This window comes from Melanotaenia boesemani, chromosome 3, assembly GCF_017639745.1.
Source record: "Melanotaenia boesemani isolate fMelBoe1 chromosome 3, fMelBoe1.pri, whole genome shotgun sequence".
NCBI classification, from domain to species: Eukaryota; Metazoa; Chordata; class Actinopteri; order Atheriniformes; family Melanotaeniidae; genus Melanotaenia; species Melanotaenia boesemani.
Genome location: NC_055684.1, coordinates 22,562,858 through 22,577,623, shown reverse-complemented (window position 1 = coordinate 22,577,623; position 14,766 = coordinate 22,562,858). Strand labels below are relative to the sequence as shown.

Sequence of the window (14,766 nt, the reverse complement as noted above, 5' to 3'; positions counted from 1 at the left end):
AACTTCACCTGAAAGAACTATATATTTTGTCATGCAACTGCTCTTCTCGTGTTACACCGATGAAACCCATCATACTGTACATAGAGTATATAGAACCTCTATGCACTGCATTTGTCTCATAGAAACAGACTTCAGTTTTATCTGTTTTTACCTCATCATAAAAAAAAAAAAACCTTTACTTTTATGTACATTTGTCCCTTCACTCAGAGCTACACAGGCCAGACAGGAGGTAGCGGGGGAGGAGGCGGAGGAGGTGGGACCTCCAGTGGAAATGGACCCGGGGATGAAGACTACGAGATCCCCCCCATCACTCCACCTAACCACCCAGAGCCTCCTCTTCTTCACCTGATGGAGCATGACTCTACAGGCTACCTCTGTCACTCACTGCCACACAATGGGCTCATCAATCCGTATTCCTACACCGAGCTGCCCACACTCATGATGCCGAACATGCTGGCACAGGACAACCACCTCATCTCCAGCCAAATGCCCTCGGTGAGTAGAACCGTTAGGACTGATGAATCTCACAGGGGCTCCAAACGGTAATGCCACAGAGCTGACGTGTAAATGTTTTCATCAATGGTCAGAAATGTTTCAGACAACTTAATTGTCTAATTATGGTAGAATAGGCTTAAATTGTCAGAGGAGTGGTTTAAATCTAAAAGCTACTTTCTGTTGTAAAACTTTACTAAAGCAGATGCAGCATCCCTCTGAAAGCCTAAAATTTATGATGGAATACCTGGAAATGCTGTCAGAATGATTTAATATGATCAAAGCCGCCAAAATAGATCCATTTGAAAAGATATCAACCTTGTTACGACAGCTGATTTCTAATATGAAACAAACCAAACCCTTAAAAGGTAAATGGAATTTTCAAGATAAGTAGGCTGGGGCTAAGTGGGGGGACCAAATGATTGCTCGACGGTTGCCTTGTCAGTGCTAATGCATTGAGAAAAGGATTGTGGGTAAATCCATCAGCATCATATCTGCCTCGACAGCATGCATCGGTCAATCTGTCAGGGCTTCAAACATGAATACGTGCTGATTACTCCCTCAGCTTCACACAGAAAAGCTCCTCTACAAATTAGCATCTGCAAACCATAATTGCTTTCATGAGAACTGCTGGAAAAAGCAGGTTTTTATCAGCGAAACACACTGATTTAAGCAAAGTTTATGTATGAAAAATATGTAAAGACTGCTATCTTTATTTAGAATCCGTCTTATCTTGTAGATAAAGTGGTATAGTGTTGAAAATGGAGCTGAAGTTTGAGTTCAGATTATTTAAATTATTCTATTGTACCGTACTTTGGAACAAAACTCTAAGTAACTCACTGAATGGCGTTAATTTAAAATTAGACAGTGTCAGATCTGAATGCATCCCTTTGAAATATGACCTGATTGATGTTTTTATTGATTGCAGCGCTGAAATCCTAATGAAAGAATAGATATGATAAACAACATTAACATAAACAAGATTTGTTTGTGTTTAGTGTTTGAAGGTCAAGAATGTCATACTTTCATAATTTACTTGATATTGACTGAAATATTATAAACAGTTACAGAAATAGAGACATGCCCTCCTGGTAATCTAATAAATGACCTATAGCAGTTTAGATTAAATTTAGTTCTCCATGTTTTTTCTTGCATTATCACAACAAAACAGGACTTACATGTTTTTTGTTTTTTGTTTTTTTTTGTACATTATTACAAATATAAGACTATCTGTAAAATGCAGTATACATTAGATGCAAAAAGATGCAAATCAAGGTAAAGTATGGTGTATAATGTTGCTAATAAACAGAAGAGGTGGAGGTAAACAAGAGTCAAGGTAATTGGAATATGTCTTGACAAATATCTGAAATATAAAAATCCTATGCATTATATATAATGAAGGAATATTCCCCCTGATGTATTAGAGTCCTGTGTCATTTATCTTCATATTCATTTCACATTTTGGTCATGACCTTTAGTGAGGAGACAGTGGTTGATTGGCCAGTCTTTCACTCTGCAGTCAGTCTGTTTCTGCTAGAGTCATACTCTGGTTTTAATAGATTGAATTCAGCAGGCAGTGTGATAAAAAAAAATGCATGAGATTCTAGATGTTTGGATAGCACACAAGGAACATATATTTAAAACACATGTATAGACAAAGGCTTGCAACTGCTTCTGGGTGCTGTACTTGCAATTTATCTAAAGGGCACTTTTTTGGGATAGAGGTTCAACTATCTTAGTACCAAACTTTAAATGTTATTTTGTTTGAATTAAGAAAAGGACATAAAGCACATACCTGTGATTTTCTAACCAGTCCGAAACCTACACCACCTTTCTCACCATACCATTTAGATAAGAAAAATAGATCTAAAGCTTAAAAAATACTAAATATATAAAAGGAAATTACAGGACTGGATTTAAAACTACCAAAATGAAAACAGTTTCAAATACGGTGATATGTGATCATTTGCAAAATGATATTTTTCAAGCAAACCTCCCAAAAGTGGTGCTCTTTCTAACTCTGTCTCAAGTTAAAGCTTAGAGATCTTTCTGTGCTCTGCTTTAACTCCTACTGCAAAAAAAAGCAGCATATAAAGCAAACTCTCTCTAAATCAAATAGTCTGCCTGGCAAAAACTACCAAACCGTGGCAGAAGTTCATTTGTGCTGAGAACCAAGTGTCTATTAAATTGGTGCCTCACCTTGACACAGTCTGTTGAGCAGAGTAATTAAGCAAATTCTGCAGTTCAAACATGAGATGGTATCATTATGAATTCTTCACTTGACATGAATGGATAAATAATGAGTTCTAATCCTAATTTAAGGTAGCTAAAACATACACTGTACAATGCAGCTGCTGCTCATGTTGACATTACACTTTATATGTGTGTCTATGTGTGTATATGTATTTCTGTGTCTTCAATATAAACAATATCACTGCTGTTGAAATGGATCCACTACATCTGGAGGTCAGGCCTTATATTCAATCTTGAGCACATTGAAAAAAAAAATCCATTAAGGTTCATCTTTCCTGCATCAGCCATTCTATTGTGGTGCTGCAGTGAGATCTGTTTTCATCAGGCAGATTCAATACGTGAGCTGGGCAATGAAAAGATTGCAATAGAGTTGGATGGAGAGGGGTGGGAGGGGAAGGGGGGAAGGGAGGTGGGGGTGGCAATGAAAGTACGAAGGAATTGTAAAGAAGAAAAAGGTAACATTCAAAATGAGCATATACCTTCAGCTTTCTGTACCTCTTGGTTTCATTATTAGATATTTTAGAGATAATTCATTTAAGTGAAATTAGGATATTTTTGTCTCAACAAGAGCGGAGAGCTTCTGGTTTTATAAATGTGAGTCTACTTGATACAGGCATGCAAGCATTGGAAAGTACTCCAATGTTGGTACAACATAATATAAACATGTAAAAAAATAGGTTGATTATATAACAGCAAGGATTTAGACTAGAACAGCTTTACTGTAGAGGTTGATCATAGATCACAGTCAGGGAGCTAGAATTTACTGGCCAAAAGTACAAAGATTTGCACATGCTAAAAATAAATATGCATCTGTCATCCTTAATCTAAAGTTTTAATTGGAGACATAAAGTTTTGAATATGCATGCCAAATATAAAGCATAATTAATCAAGAAGGGGGATTCTAATGTATGTGTTTAGAATTTGGTTTATATTAATTGACTAATGCTTGGTTTGTTAGTTGGTGCATAAAGAAGATTGTGTTTTTAGTATCTGGTTTTTAGATCTGGTTTATGTAGCTAGTTAATCAGAGAAGTGGATTATTTGTGGATTTTTAACAGGTCCTGGGCAACAGAAGGGAAAGCATGTTAGTGAAAGCTCATTTTCTATAAACAAATGTCTGCAATGGAAATACAGAATCTGCTGGTTAGGCGCACATTTTTGGTACCAGAATTTTTCTGTTTCTAGTTTAAAGTGGTGTTGATCAATCATACAATTAAACAATCTGCAGAAAACATCTGTAAACCATTTTTTCACTACTTATTATTTTTTTTTTTTATTTTATTTATCTGTGTTCAAATGCTGGAGTTTTTAAAAAAAAAATTAAATTTGCTGATAATAATTATCCTTTACCTGTTTAGCGGCTGGATACACCAGAATCCCCAAAACATCGCGTTTTTCCCCAAAGGAACTTAGTTCCAGTGTGATGGGCGGTTACATCTGTACTTTAACTAATTTATTGGTCAACATGACTATCTCACATTACCTTCTGACTATGTGCTATTATGGATACTTACTGTTTTGCACAACACAGAAAAACAATAAACAAACAAACAAAAAAAAAACATGCTTGGAGTAATTAAGGAACAGTCAGTTTCTCAGTTCATAATACTGTAGGCAGCACATGTAACAAACATTACATTACAGGTGAGCGTACAGTGTGTAGAAATATCAACAGATACATTCATTGGTGGCTGGGGGTACACATTCTGTTCTATTGTTTTACTTATCAGGTCATAAAAATCATCTTGTCCTAAAACGAGTAAAAAATAAGCTCAGAAAAATAACATATGATGGTATTATTGACAAAAGAAAGTTTAGCTAAAAATGTAGAAGCAGTGAGTGAAAAGCTTTGTACATCCTATTCAGGTGTTTGTGGAATCACTTTTGGCTGAAATGATTTGAAATAATTGTAGTAAAAAAAATGTAGTTATCATACATCATTATGGTGAAATTTTGGCCCACTCTTCTTTACATTGTTGCTTCATTTCTGTAACTTTGTGCGCTTTTGTTTATGCACAGCTGTCTGAAAGTCACAGCATTTCATTCAGGTTTGGATTTGAGGTTTTGGACCATGGCAACACCTTGATTCTTATTTGTTTCTGTTGTAGATTTACTGTTGTGTTTGAAATCATTATCCTGCTGCATGACCCAGTTTCAGCACTCACGTTTAAATCTACAATACTTTGGTATACAGAGGAGTTCATAGTCGGCCGAATGATGCGTGATGTCCTGTGGCTGCATATCAAACCCAAATCATCAGCCCTCCGCTACCATGCTGGACAGTTAGTATGAGGTGTGTGTGCTAGAGGTGGCGCTGCAACAAGAATAACTGAAGGCGAAGATGAGACAGACAACAAAGAAGAAATCTCGTTCATCAGTTGGTTAATCCTGAACAACTTCAGTTTCTAGTACATATCAGCTAAATACGGAGCTGCATCAGATCCTAGCAGTCTTTAATAATTTTTCTATCAAAACCTTTTACAAATTCTTCCACTTCTGACGGTGACCCATTTCTCCCGTCTAGAGCTGCCTATCATTATTAACGTACTTATGTTTTGGTCGTGTTTACCCGCGATGCCATGTTCCAAACCCACAATCCACTTTGTTTTGTAGTCTACTTCCTGTTTATGGTCCGCTTAAAGCAGACCGAGACCTCCAGAAATCTTGTAATTTGTTGAAATGTATCAAAGTCATGCTCCCATGTTCCTTTTTGGGAAATTAGGCTTTTTCCCAGCAACCAATCTAATCTAATCTAATCTAATCTAATCTAATCTAATCTAATCTAATCTAATCCAAATTTCTTCTAATTGTACTGTCCTGAACTTAAACATTTATCAGACAAACTGAGGTCTACACGTTCTCCCACCTTACTTGTCATATATGGACGCCTGGTCAGGCTTCCTCTGCGTCACAAATTCATGCACAGGGTGCTCTCATTGAATGTTATAGAGCTTCCTAAAAACACATCTACATGCCAAAAAATTACATTATTAGAGGGCATAACTTTCATAGCATACAGATGGTATACTATGAAAGTACACGTCCTTCTGACAACACGTCAGAGCAACACCATTGATTTATCGCCATGATGGGTTTAGAATTTTGTAGGATATATAAGAATAGCTGGGCATTATTTTTTTAGTAAGAAATAGAATAGAAATAAAAATTATGATAAAAATATATATATATTTTTTTTTCTTCATTCGAAAACATAACTTGTGCCATTATTTTATTTTTCTGGAACCAGAAAAGTCGTGCAGACACCGAGACAAAGCTCCACCGGTGACTTAACATTACCCTGATTTCCGTGGTCCCGGCACATAATTTTGAACAATTACACTCCTCGAAATCGTAAAGAAGTGTTAAGACCTTGAAATTATTTCAACTATTTCTGTGAGATCAGGTTGTTCAGAGAAGTGGGACAAAATGTGTTAAAGCTGAATACTAATGAACAAAAGCGTTAAAAAAATTGCAAATACATCAGCTGTGAAAGACTCATAGCACATTTTATATTCCAAAATACAGGAACAAGCTCCTCCTCCACCTGCTCATGTCATCAATTACCAACATTTAGAGAGCTCTATAACTTTCAGTGAGAGCACCCTGTACGTCAATTAATGATGAAAGTGGCCATCCGGCACGTGAATATGTGTCACAGAGGGAGCCTGACCAAGCGTCTATGTATGATGAGTAAAGAGTGAGAACATGTTGGGTCTGTACAGTCTGAGATTATACTCTTGGCAATTTCTCTAAGCATTACACAGTCTGACCCTGGAGTGAAATTGCTGGCAGCTGTTGTGAATGTTTTCCACTTGTGAATAATCTTTCTCAGAGTAGAATGATGGACTCAAAACTGTGTGGAAATGTTCTCTAACTCTTCCCAGATTGATGGACAGCAACAGTTGTATCTCTAAGATCGTTGCTGATGTCTTTCCTCCTTGGCTTGTGTTATCACAAACCTGAATGCTCCATGCCAGCATACTTACAAAACCCTCTACTTGTGATTATTATGTGTGATTATGAAGGACTTGGTGTGTGTTTTTAATTCGGTTAGGTTATATATTTGGGTATGTAAAGGCTTATTTTTAATTTGATGTTGAAATCATTTTGGTTTGATATTTTATTGTTATGTGAAGTACTTTGTGCTGCTCTTTGGTATGAAAAGTTCTATATAAATAAAATTGAAATTTGATTAGATTTGATTAGTAGCCCTCTTTTATGTTTCTTTGTTTTTTACATTCGGCAGGTCAAATAATTAATCAATCCAGTAAAATACTCTGCATACTCCTTTCTAATGAAATTAACTTAAAGGAATATTTGTTGCTAGTTTAAAAATCTGAAACACCTTTTAGTTAAATCCACACTTCATATGGTAGGAATTGTTTTTTCTTTCCTCCACAGACTGTCAAAGGCTGAAAGGCATAATTAACTTTTTTTTTCTACTTTTCTAAAGAGGCCTTTTTCAATTCATATTTTTTTTTCTCTTGGTGGTTATTGTGTCGTGGTCCAAAACCCCTCCTGGACAAACCTGATATCTTTCAGAGAGCCCTTTTCTCTGATGCTTTGGTGCGCTTGGCCGATCCTCTCTCTGCTTCTCTCTGTTCATGCCCCCCCTGTCATAGCATCTACAAGTTCCAAAACACATTAGACATTTAATAGCCTTGCTCAAGTTGCATTGATCTTATCAAGGCAGCCCAAAAAGATACACACCTCTGCTGCCATTGGTGAATAATTTCTGGACTCTCGAGTAAAGTGGCCTCATTGTAGCCAGCTCCACCTTCATTTGCACGAGAACATGGTGAAACAAAATCTGTTTAATTATTGGATGGATAAATGTATTTATATATGCTTTGCACCTCTGCTGTGATAACTGCTTTTGAAATATATTTAAACAGAAAAGCTCCATATTCAATTATGATGTATTTAAAATGCTGCTCAAATCCATTTGACCTGTGTCTGCTACTGGAATAAATTATCTTTGATTTAGTTTTTTCTTTTTTTTCATGTTCTTCAGTGGTGCATGCAGTATTAACCATCATCATACTGGCTCAGGTGTGATGTTTTGAATATGTAACAGATGATGAATGTATAATCAGCTTGGGGATGTTATGCATCACATTAATGTACGAGCGGGCCAAGCTATATGCAGCAGCAGCCTTAGCTCCATCAAACACCCAGATATTATCTCATTTGTTATTTTCTCGAATACAAGACTTGAATCTGGCAGAATGAGGGTCACTTAGTTCATAATGACTAAGCTGCATTCATATTCAAATTCAGTCTTTAATTTCTTTTGTTACAACATTTCAGTGTAAGACTTTCCACACGGGCTCTTTATCCTCTGTTGTTGAGGTTAATTATCAGGTATTAATCCCACCCAGATTGTCATGTTAAGTTGGATGGAAGCCTGTGTTTTCCTCTCTTGGTTTAATTTTCTTCACAAGGTATTAAGTGCTCCTGGCAGGTGCTCGCTCCACAAGCCTGTGTGAATGAAATATGAGCTGCAATGTCAACTGAACTTGTCACAGACAAGCTGGGATGAATTAATGATAAGGGGAGGGGAAGGCGTGTTTTAATGTGTTCTCTCTTGGATGGAGGGTCCCAGTAAACATATTATCTCAGACTGGACACCTGCTGGTTTTTGTTTCTTTTAGAGAGGAGAAAAAGTAATCCCAAGTTGAATAAGTATGTTGAATTACTTTTTTTTTTTTTTTTTGTTAAAGTCTTGCAATTAGATGTGTTTGCATTTTTTTTCCAATATGGACTTTAAATTTGTTTTATAGTTGCCTTTTTAATGCTTTGTGCTCTTTGAGGCTTATTCTGTACTTTTCGTTTAGATGAAGAAAAACCCATTTCTCCTTTGAAAGACCTTCATCTTCTGACAATTTTTTAAGGGATTAAAGCGTCTGCAAAAAAAAAAAAAAAAAAAAAAATGATGGAATGTCTGTCGCTTTTCACCACAGTTCAACAAGCCCAGTGATAGAATGAGACTTGTATTACTTATTCCAATGTTGATTCAGGCGTAGATGATTTTGAATGATCAATGCCTCTGGTGGAACAAAAATCGCTTTGCTTGTTTGATGGCCTCTTGAAATCTACAGGAAAAATGTTGGCTGTTCTGTAAACTGCCTTCCCTCTTTTCCTTTTTTGCCCCACATTTTGTGATTATTTATTTTCAAATTGCCCCTAAGGCTAATGTTCCATTTTGGTTTTTCACACCTCCCTCTCCCATAAATGAACCATCAGAGCCATAAATCACTGGACAAACAGAGACTTGTGCAAACCGTGAAAGGTTCAAAGATTTATGTAACACATTCATGTTTTCCACTTCCTCATTTTAGTACTCCACTGGTAAAGCCTAGCTAATAAAAGGTCCTATTAATATTTCCTGTTGCTTAGCAACGGCAGGCAGCAAGTAATAGCATTCTGTGAAAAAATAGATGACCGATAAGGAAAAATTCAATTCTTTTCTCATCTCCTGGGAGAAAGTGCCTTATTTCTCTGGCAATGTGATATGAAACTGTAGTTGTGTATTAAGAAATATCTTAAAAGAAGTATAGGTTATTTTCCAATTTCACCATTTTGGAAGGATTTTTATTGTTGGCTGGAATGGCAGCTCATCTATTTTCTCTGCCCTGATAAAGTCAATTAACCTAAGCGCATGCAAGGATAAGGGGCTGACTTCATTTTTTTCTTTTAAATAAAAAACTCTGAAATGATGGTTTTAAATAACACTAGCACAAAACTTAAAAAGATCAGCTATATGAGACAAATTGCATTTCATTTGTATTGCAGGTGTAATTTAAACACAGGCCAGTCTCAGCGGAACGCCATGCACTTTTTTATATTGTTGCTTATCAGTGAGATCACAGGTAATAGAAGAGGATCTCTATAGTGACAATGTCCAATTTAGATAATTTATCATATCAAAATTCAAAACAGTTGGGTAAAATATCACACATATGTTGTCACCACCCTCCTTCACATTGTAGATGTGATCAAGAGTGGCATTCAAGCAAAGAACAGAAGCTAAAGAAACAAATGCAGATCCAGCTGCAGCAGATAGCTAGCGTTATGAAGCAGACACAGAGATAAGGGATTCCATATTACACTTAGCCACGCGCCCCTGCTGAGATTTATCATGCCATGAAATCGTGTCCATATTGCACTGTGCCCCATCTCAACCATCCATCAGCTCATTCTGCTTTCACTGGCAGGAATATTCAGCCATGGTGGCAGTGGTGAGCCATGTCATCTCCCTCTGGGACGGCTCTCCTGCGGTGCCACCAGCCACCACTTCAACACAATACTGCCATTCTGTCTGTTAACATGTACAAGAGTGGCTTGGGTCAGGGTGATTAAAAACAACTTGGTTTATTCATGTGGCACATTTCGGGGTGATGTTCAGCCTTTATTCATGGGCGGCAGGCATCCTCAGTGCTGTCAGCAAAAACTGGTGACCAGTTTGAATGAAACATTCAGTCATTCTCTGTACCACTTAGTTCATCAAGGGTCGCAGGTAAGCTGGAGCCTATCCCAGCATTAACAGGTGAGAGGCAGGGTACAACCTGGACAGGTCACCAGTCCATCGCAGGGCCAACACATAGGGGACAAACAACCATTCACACACACACTCACTCCTATGAAGAATTTAGAGTCATCAATTAACCCTAACATGCATGTCTTTGGACTGTGGGAGGAAGCAGGAGTACCCGGAGAGAACCCACGCATACACGGGGAGAACATGCAGAAACACAGAAAGGCCACTGCCCTCAAGGTTCAAACGTCCCCCCAGTCAAGATTCGAACCAGCGACCTTCTTGCTGCGAGGCTGCGGTGCTAACCACCACACCAATGAAATGAATGAAACACAAAAAACTAAAAGAGTGGATTGATTGTTTTTTCTTTTTTAAATGGGTTTTAGACAAAAAAAAGAAAATCATACAACACAGAATCCACTCTTCACAACTACATTCATACACATACTTACATGAGGAGTGAGATGCCCTTAATTAGAGAGCTCACAATAGCAGACCACCAATAACAAAATTGGTAGGGTCTCCAAGGAAGCAGTACCCCAGTCTACTCCCTTGATGTCCTGCCAACACAAAGCATATTCAAATTAGTTCATAAGCACATATCAATAACAATAATTAATGGTACCGGCATACAGGAAGAAGAATTACAAAAAAAAAATGAAAAGGGAAAGAAACAAGTTATAGTTTATGTATCTATATACAGTATTTCAGTAAAGGGTTCCAAGTTTCATTCACCAGTTCATTAAGCCAGTTTCTGAAATCTGGAGCAGATGATGCTTTCCATTCTTTGAGTATGAGGTTTTTGGCCAAAACTGTACCAAGAAGCAAAGCAGTCCTAAGAGGTTCTGTGTTTCTGTTGAGCACCCAAACAGAATCATATCTCTATCTGGGATTAGATCTTTGTGATAGGCCCCTGAGTAGGAAAAAAATGCTTGAGCAAAATTATTGTATAATATCACATTCCCAAAAAGAATACAAAAGTGATCCCTCAGCTGATTTATATTTGTCACATATCTGGATACCAAGTTAGAATTCGGTTAATAAACCTTTAAACTGCATCAGCTTATGTTTGCTATTAATTGAGCTTGAATTTAAAAAAGCACCTGTTTCCATTGTTATTCCAGTATTTGTGTTCTCATCTCCTTTTCCCATGCTGCTTTTACATTGTCTGGTGAGGTAATGGGTAAAAGGAAGCATTTGGTAGATTTAGCAATAAGGTTTTTACTTGTAGGTGGTAAGTTGAGTGTTTTCTTCTTTTGACTGCAAATTTGATATATTTGTTTTAATAAATTGTCTTAATTGCAAGCTCTGAAACCATTTGGATTGGGATAGATTATATTTAAATCTCAATTGCTCAAATGAAGCAGGACTGCCCTCAAGATAAATATCTTTTATGCATTTGATACCATTGGAGTGCCAGTTAGAAAATGTTTTATCTAATATTGATGGTATAAATACATGATTATGACACGTAGGTGAGTAAATACATAAAATGGGGGTGTTCTATAGCTTTTTTAATATGAGAAAGAATTTTGATCGAGTTTCTCACATCTATACTATGGCTTATAGATTTAATAGTAGAAACTGGTTTAGTAAATTGGTTAAGTAAACAGCAGAGGTAGTAATGAGGTGTACTTTTGGACTTTTGGATGAGCCTACTGGAAAGAGGGGATTAATTTTAGCCTAAGCAAATTGTTCAGATGTCCCAAAATTGCAAACACAGGCTAAAGGTATGTGTCTCCTTTCGATTGCAGACTAAGTTTACAACATTATTAGATTTTTTTTTAAATTAAACTTTGCATGACACATGCGTCCTGTGTAAGTTTTAAAAGTACCAGGTTTACTTACTTTATACTCAAACCTGAGTCATTAGTTTATTATTTTAGATTTGCCCTAAAAAGAAAGCCAGAAAAAACAGTAAAGATATTTAACAGTCTAACTACACAAATTAGCTTTTGATATGTATAAAGCAGCTACTGTGTAACACACACAACATGTTTCAATGCAAGTCTGAATTTTCTTCGACTATAAAGAATGACATGTCAGTCTTAACATTTACAACACTGGCTGTTACAAATCTGCTATAACGAGTGTATTTTAAAATGTTCCTGTGTAATGTTTATGACGTCCCATCTTGTTTGAATTCCTGCTTGTGTTGTTCTTCCTCTCAAATGTAAGTCGCTTTGGATAAAAGCGTCTGCTAAATGACTGTAGAATAGAATAGAATAGAATAGTAAACCAGCTTTTCCAAACATTGACCTACAATGTCCAGTGTTGTCTTGCAACTGAAAAGTTAAGAATAATCTGCTGCTTGTATAAACTTTGGTACTTTTTTAACCCCACAGAGAACAGAAGTTCATTTGTTTGGTAGTCTGTAATTGTTCAAAGCTTGAGAATAAAGTGACGATGGCCCCTAAGATGTGTGAGATGTGAGGGTTTTACATACATATATTACTTTGACATGACCTCCACTTGTATGGCATATACAGTACTGTATGCCTTTTGAGATGTGTGTGCTCTTTGTTGTTTTTGTGCTCATTACTTCTGCATTTTTTTTGTTTGTTACTGTGCAAGCACAAGCACACACCCCCCCAATCACACACACACATGCACACAAAGTGAGTTTGACACGGCAGTCAGGAGTCTCATTAGTGGCAGCGGAGGAGCCTTGCCTTCTGCTGTCAAGAGTGTGTGTCCCTGCCGCTCCTCACAACCGTCTCCTACATGTCATGTCAGGCAAGGCTCTGATTCTCTGACGCTGTGCTTTGTGAGGTGAGCTCAGAGACACACCCGGGCTGAGAGGGAGCATGGAAGGGGGAGAAAGACATTGTGAGAGAGAATGAGAGAGAGAGAAAAAAGACTAAGTAACAAAAAAAAAAAAAAAAAATTGGGGTGGTGGTAGGGGGGAATAAAAGCAAAGGAGGCTCTATCTAACATTACCAGTAATGAGGAACATGAAGAATGGTGCCGTGGGGGACATCATGACATTACTATCTGCAAATCTACCACAGGCTTTTTCTACTTCACATTCACTCTGAGAAACGTTCAGGGTGGTAGAATTTTTTTCAAATCATCTACAGGCAGAAACAGCCATTATTATTATTATTATTATTATTATTATTATTATTATTATTATTATTATTATTATTATTATTATTATTATTATTAACTCCCTCCAGTTTATTGGGTTTAGATGACATGTTCTGAATTAATTAAAACAGCATTTGTTGGGATTTAAATTGCTAGATGTAGAAATAACCAGTGTGTGTGTGTGTGTGTGTGTGTGTGTGTGTGTGTGTGTGTGTGTGTGAAATAGAAACAAAAGCAGTCATGGTCTTGTACAATATATTACCTTTTTAAAAGATGTCTTTATAATTAACTTTCAGTTTCCTCCATAAATAAATTAGCTTTTATGTATTTACCTAAATAAAATTAATATTTTATTTCATTCATTAATATTTTAACCCACGTTACATATTTAATAAAGTTATATATTTGGTCAGTGGACAAGCGGATTTAAACTTCCACATTGACCCAGCAGTTTTCTTCTATGATGCTTCCCAACCCTGAGTGGATTGAACCACCTTAAAGCAGCTGTGCTGGAATAAACACTTAAGAGTTGTTCAGCTTAGTTAGCTCAAGCTCTTTTCTGGAACAGGCTCCAGCAGATGTGTAGGTATGAACTTTGTATAAACAAAGAAGCTAATTCCATCACAGCAGTGTGGCCACTCATGTTAATTAAGCTGCCATTTTTCCCCCTCCTTTCATAAGGTTTATAACTAAATTATTATTTCTGTAAACAGCTAGTTTGTGAGGGGATAATCTTTTCCTGACAGATTAATTATGATTGCAGTTCAGCTCAGGAGGTGCAGCAGCATATATTTTCTATTTTTTTTTTTCTTTTGACATGTTCATTTTCAACTGGAATGATCAAAAGTGACCTTAAAGTGTCTTGTTTTGACAACACAGAGCAACCTCTAAGGTAATAAGTAAAACTGAGGATTTAATAGTGTGTTGCTTAACGAGGTTAGTTGGCACAGCAACGTATAACATTTGAATCAATCACTCAGCCTAGGTTTTAATATTCAATACAGTTGTTGCAGTTTCTGTGAAAATGCATTCAATCAAGCTTTTGCTAATTTTTTGAACATGTGTTTCCCTGTTAAACATCAGACATCCACTGCTCATCATATCTCCTTAGCTAGAATCTTTCTGATGTCACAAGGAGGCAGATACAGCATTTTGCATTTGCTTTCATACTTAAGTAGCGTATGATTCATGAATCCACTCTCTTATTAATTCTCCTCAGCTTGTGTAAATGACCCTCCTGGGCATATATAAGCTTGATAAACCAAAGCCATGCATGAAGGGAGAGAAAGAGACACAGAGAGAGAGAGAGTGAGGAGGATGAAGAAGAGGGAGGGCGAGGTGGGAGACTGGAAGGCTCTTTGAGGAACAGAGTTGTTAGCGCTTTGCCCTCAGGG

General features: G+C 36.9%; 1 protein-coding gene across 4 annotated transcripts in view; it reads left to right on the top strand.

The window, feature by feature from the left end:
- Positions 1–14,766, top strand: part of tox2 (TOX high mobility group box family member 2) — a 99,724-nt gene that overhangs the window by 65,995 nt on the left and 18,963 nt on the right. For all 4 annotated transcript variants that reach the window (XM_041981148.1, XM_041981147.1, XM_041981146.1 and 1 more), the window contains exon 4: positions 208–495. In XM_041981148.1, the coding sequence (XP_041837082.1) occupies positions 208–495 (288 nt within the window). The remainder of the gene's footprint in view (positions 1–207; positions 496–14,766) is intronic.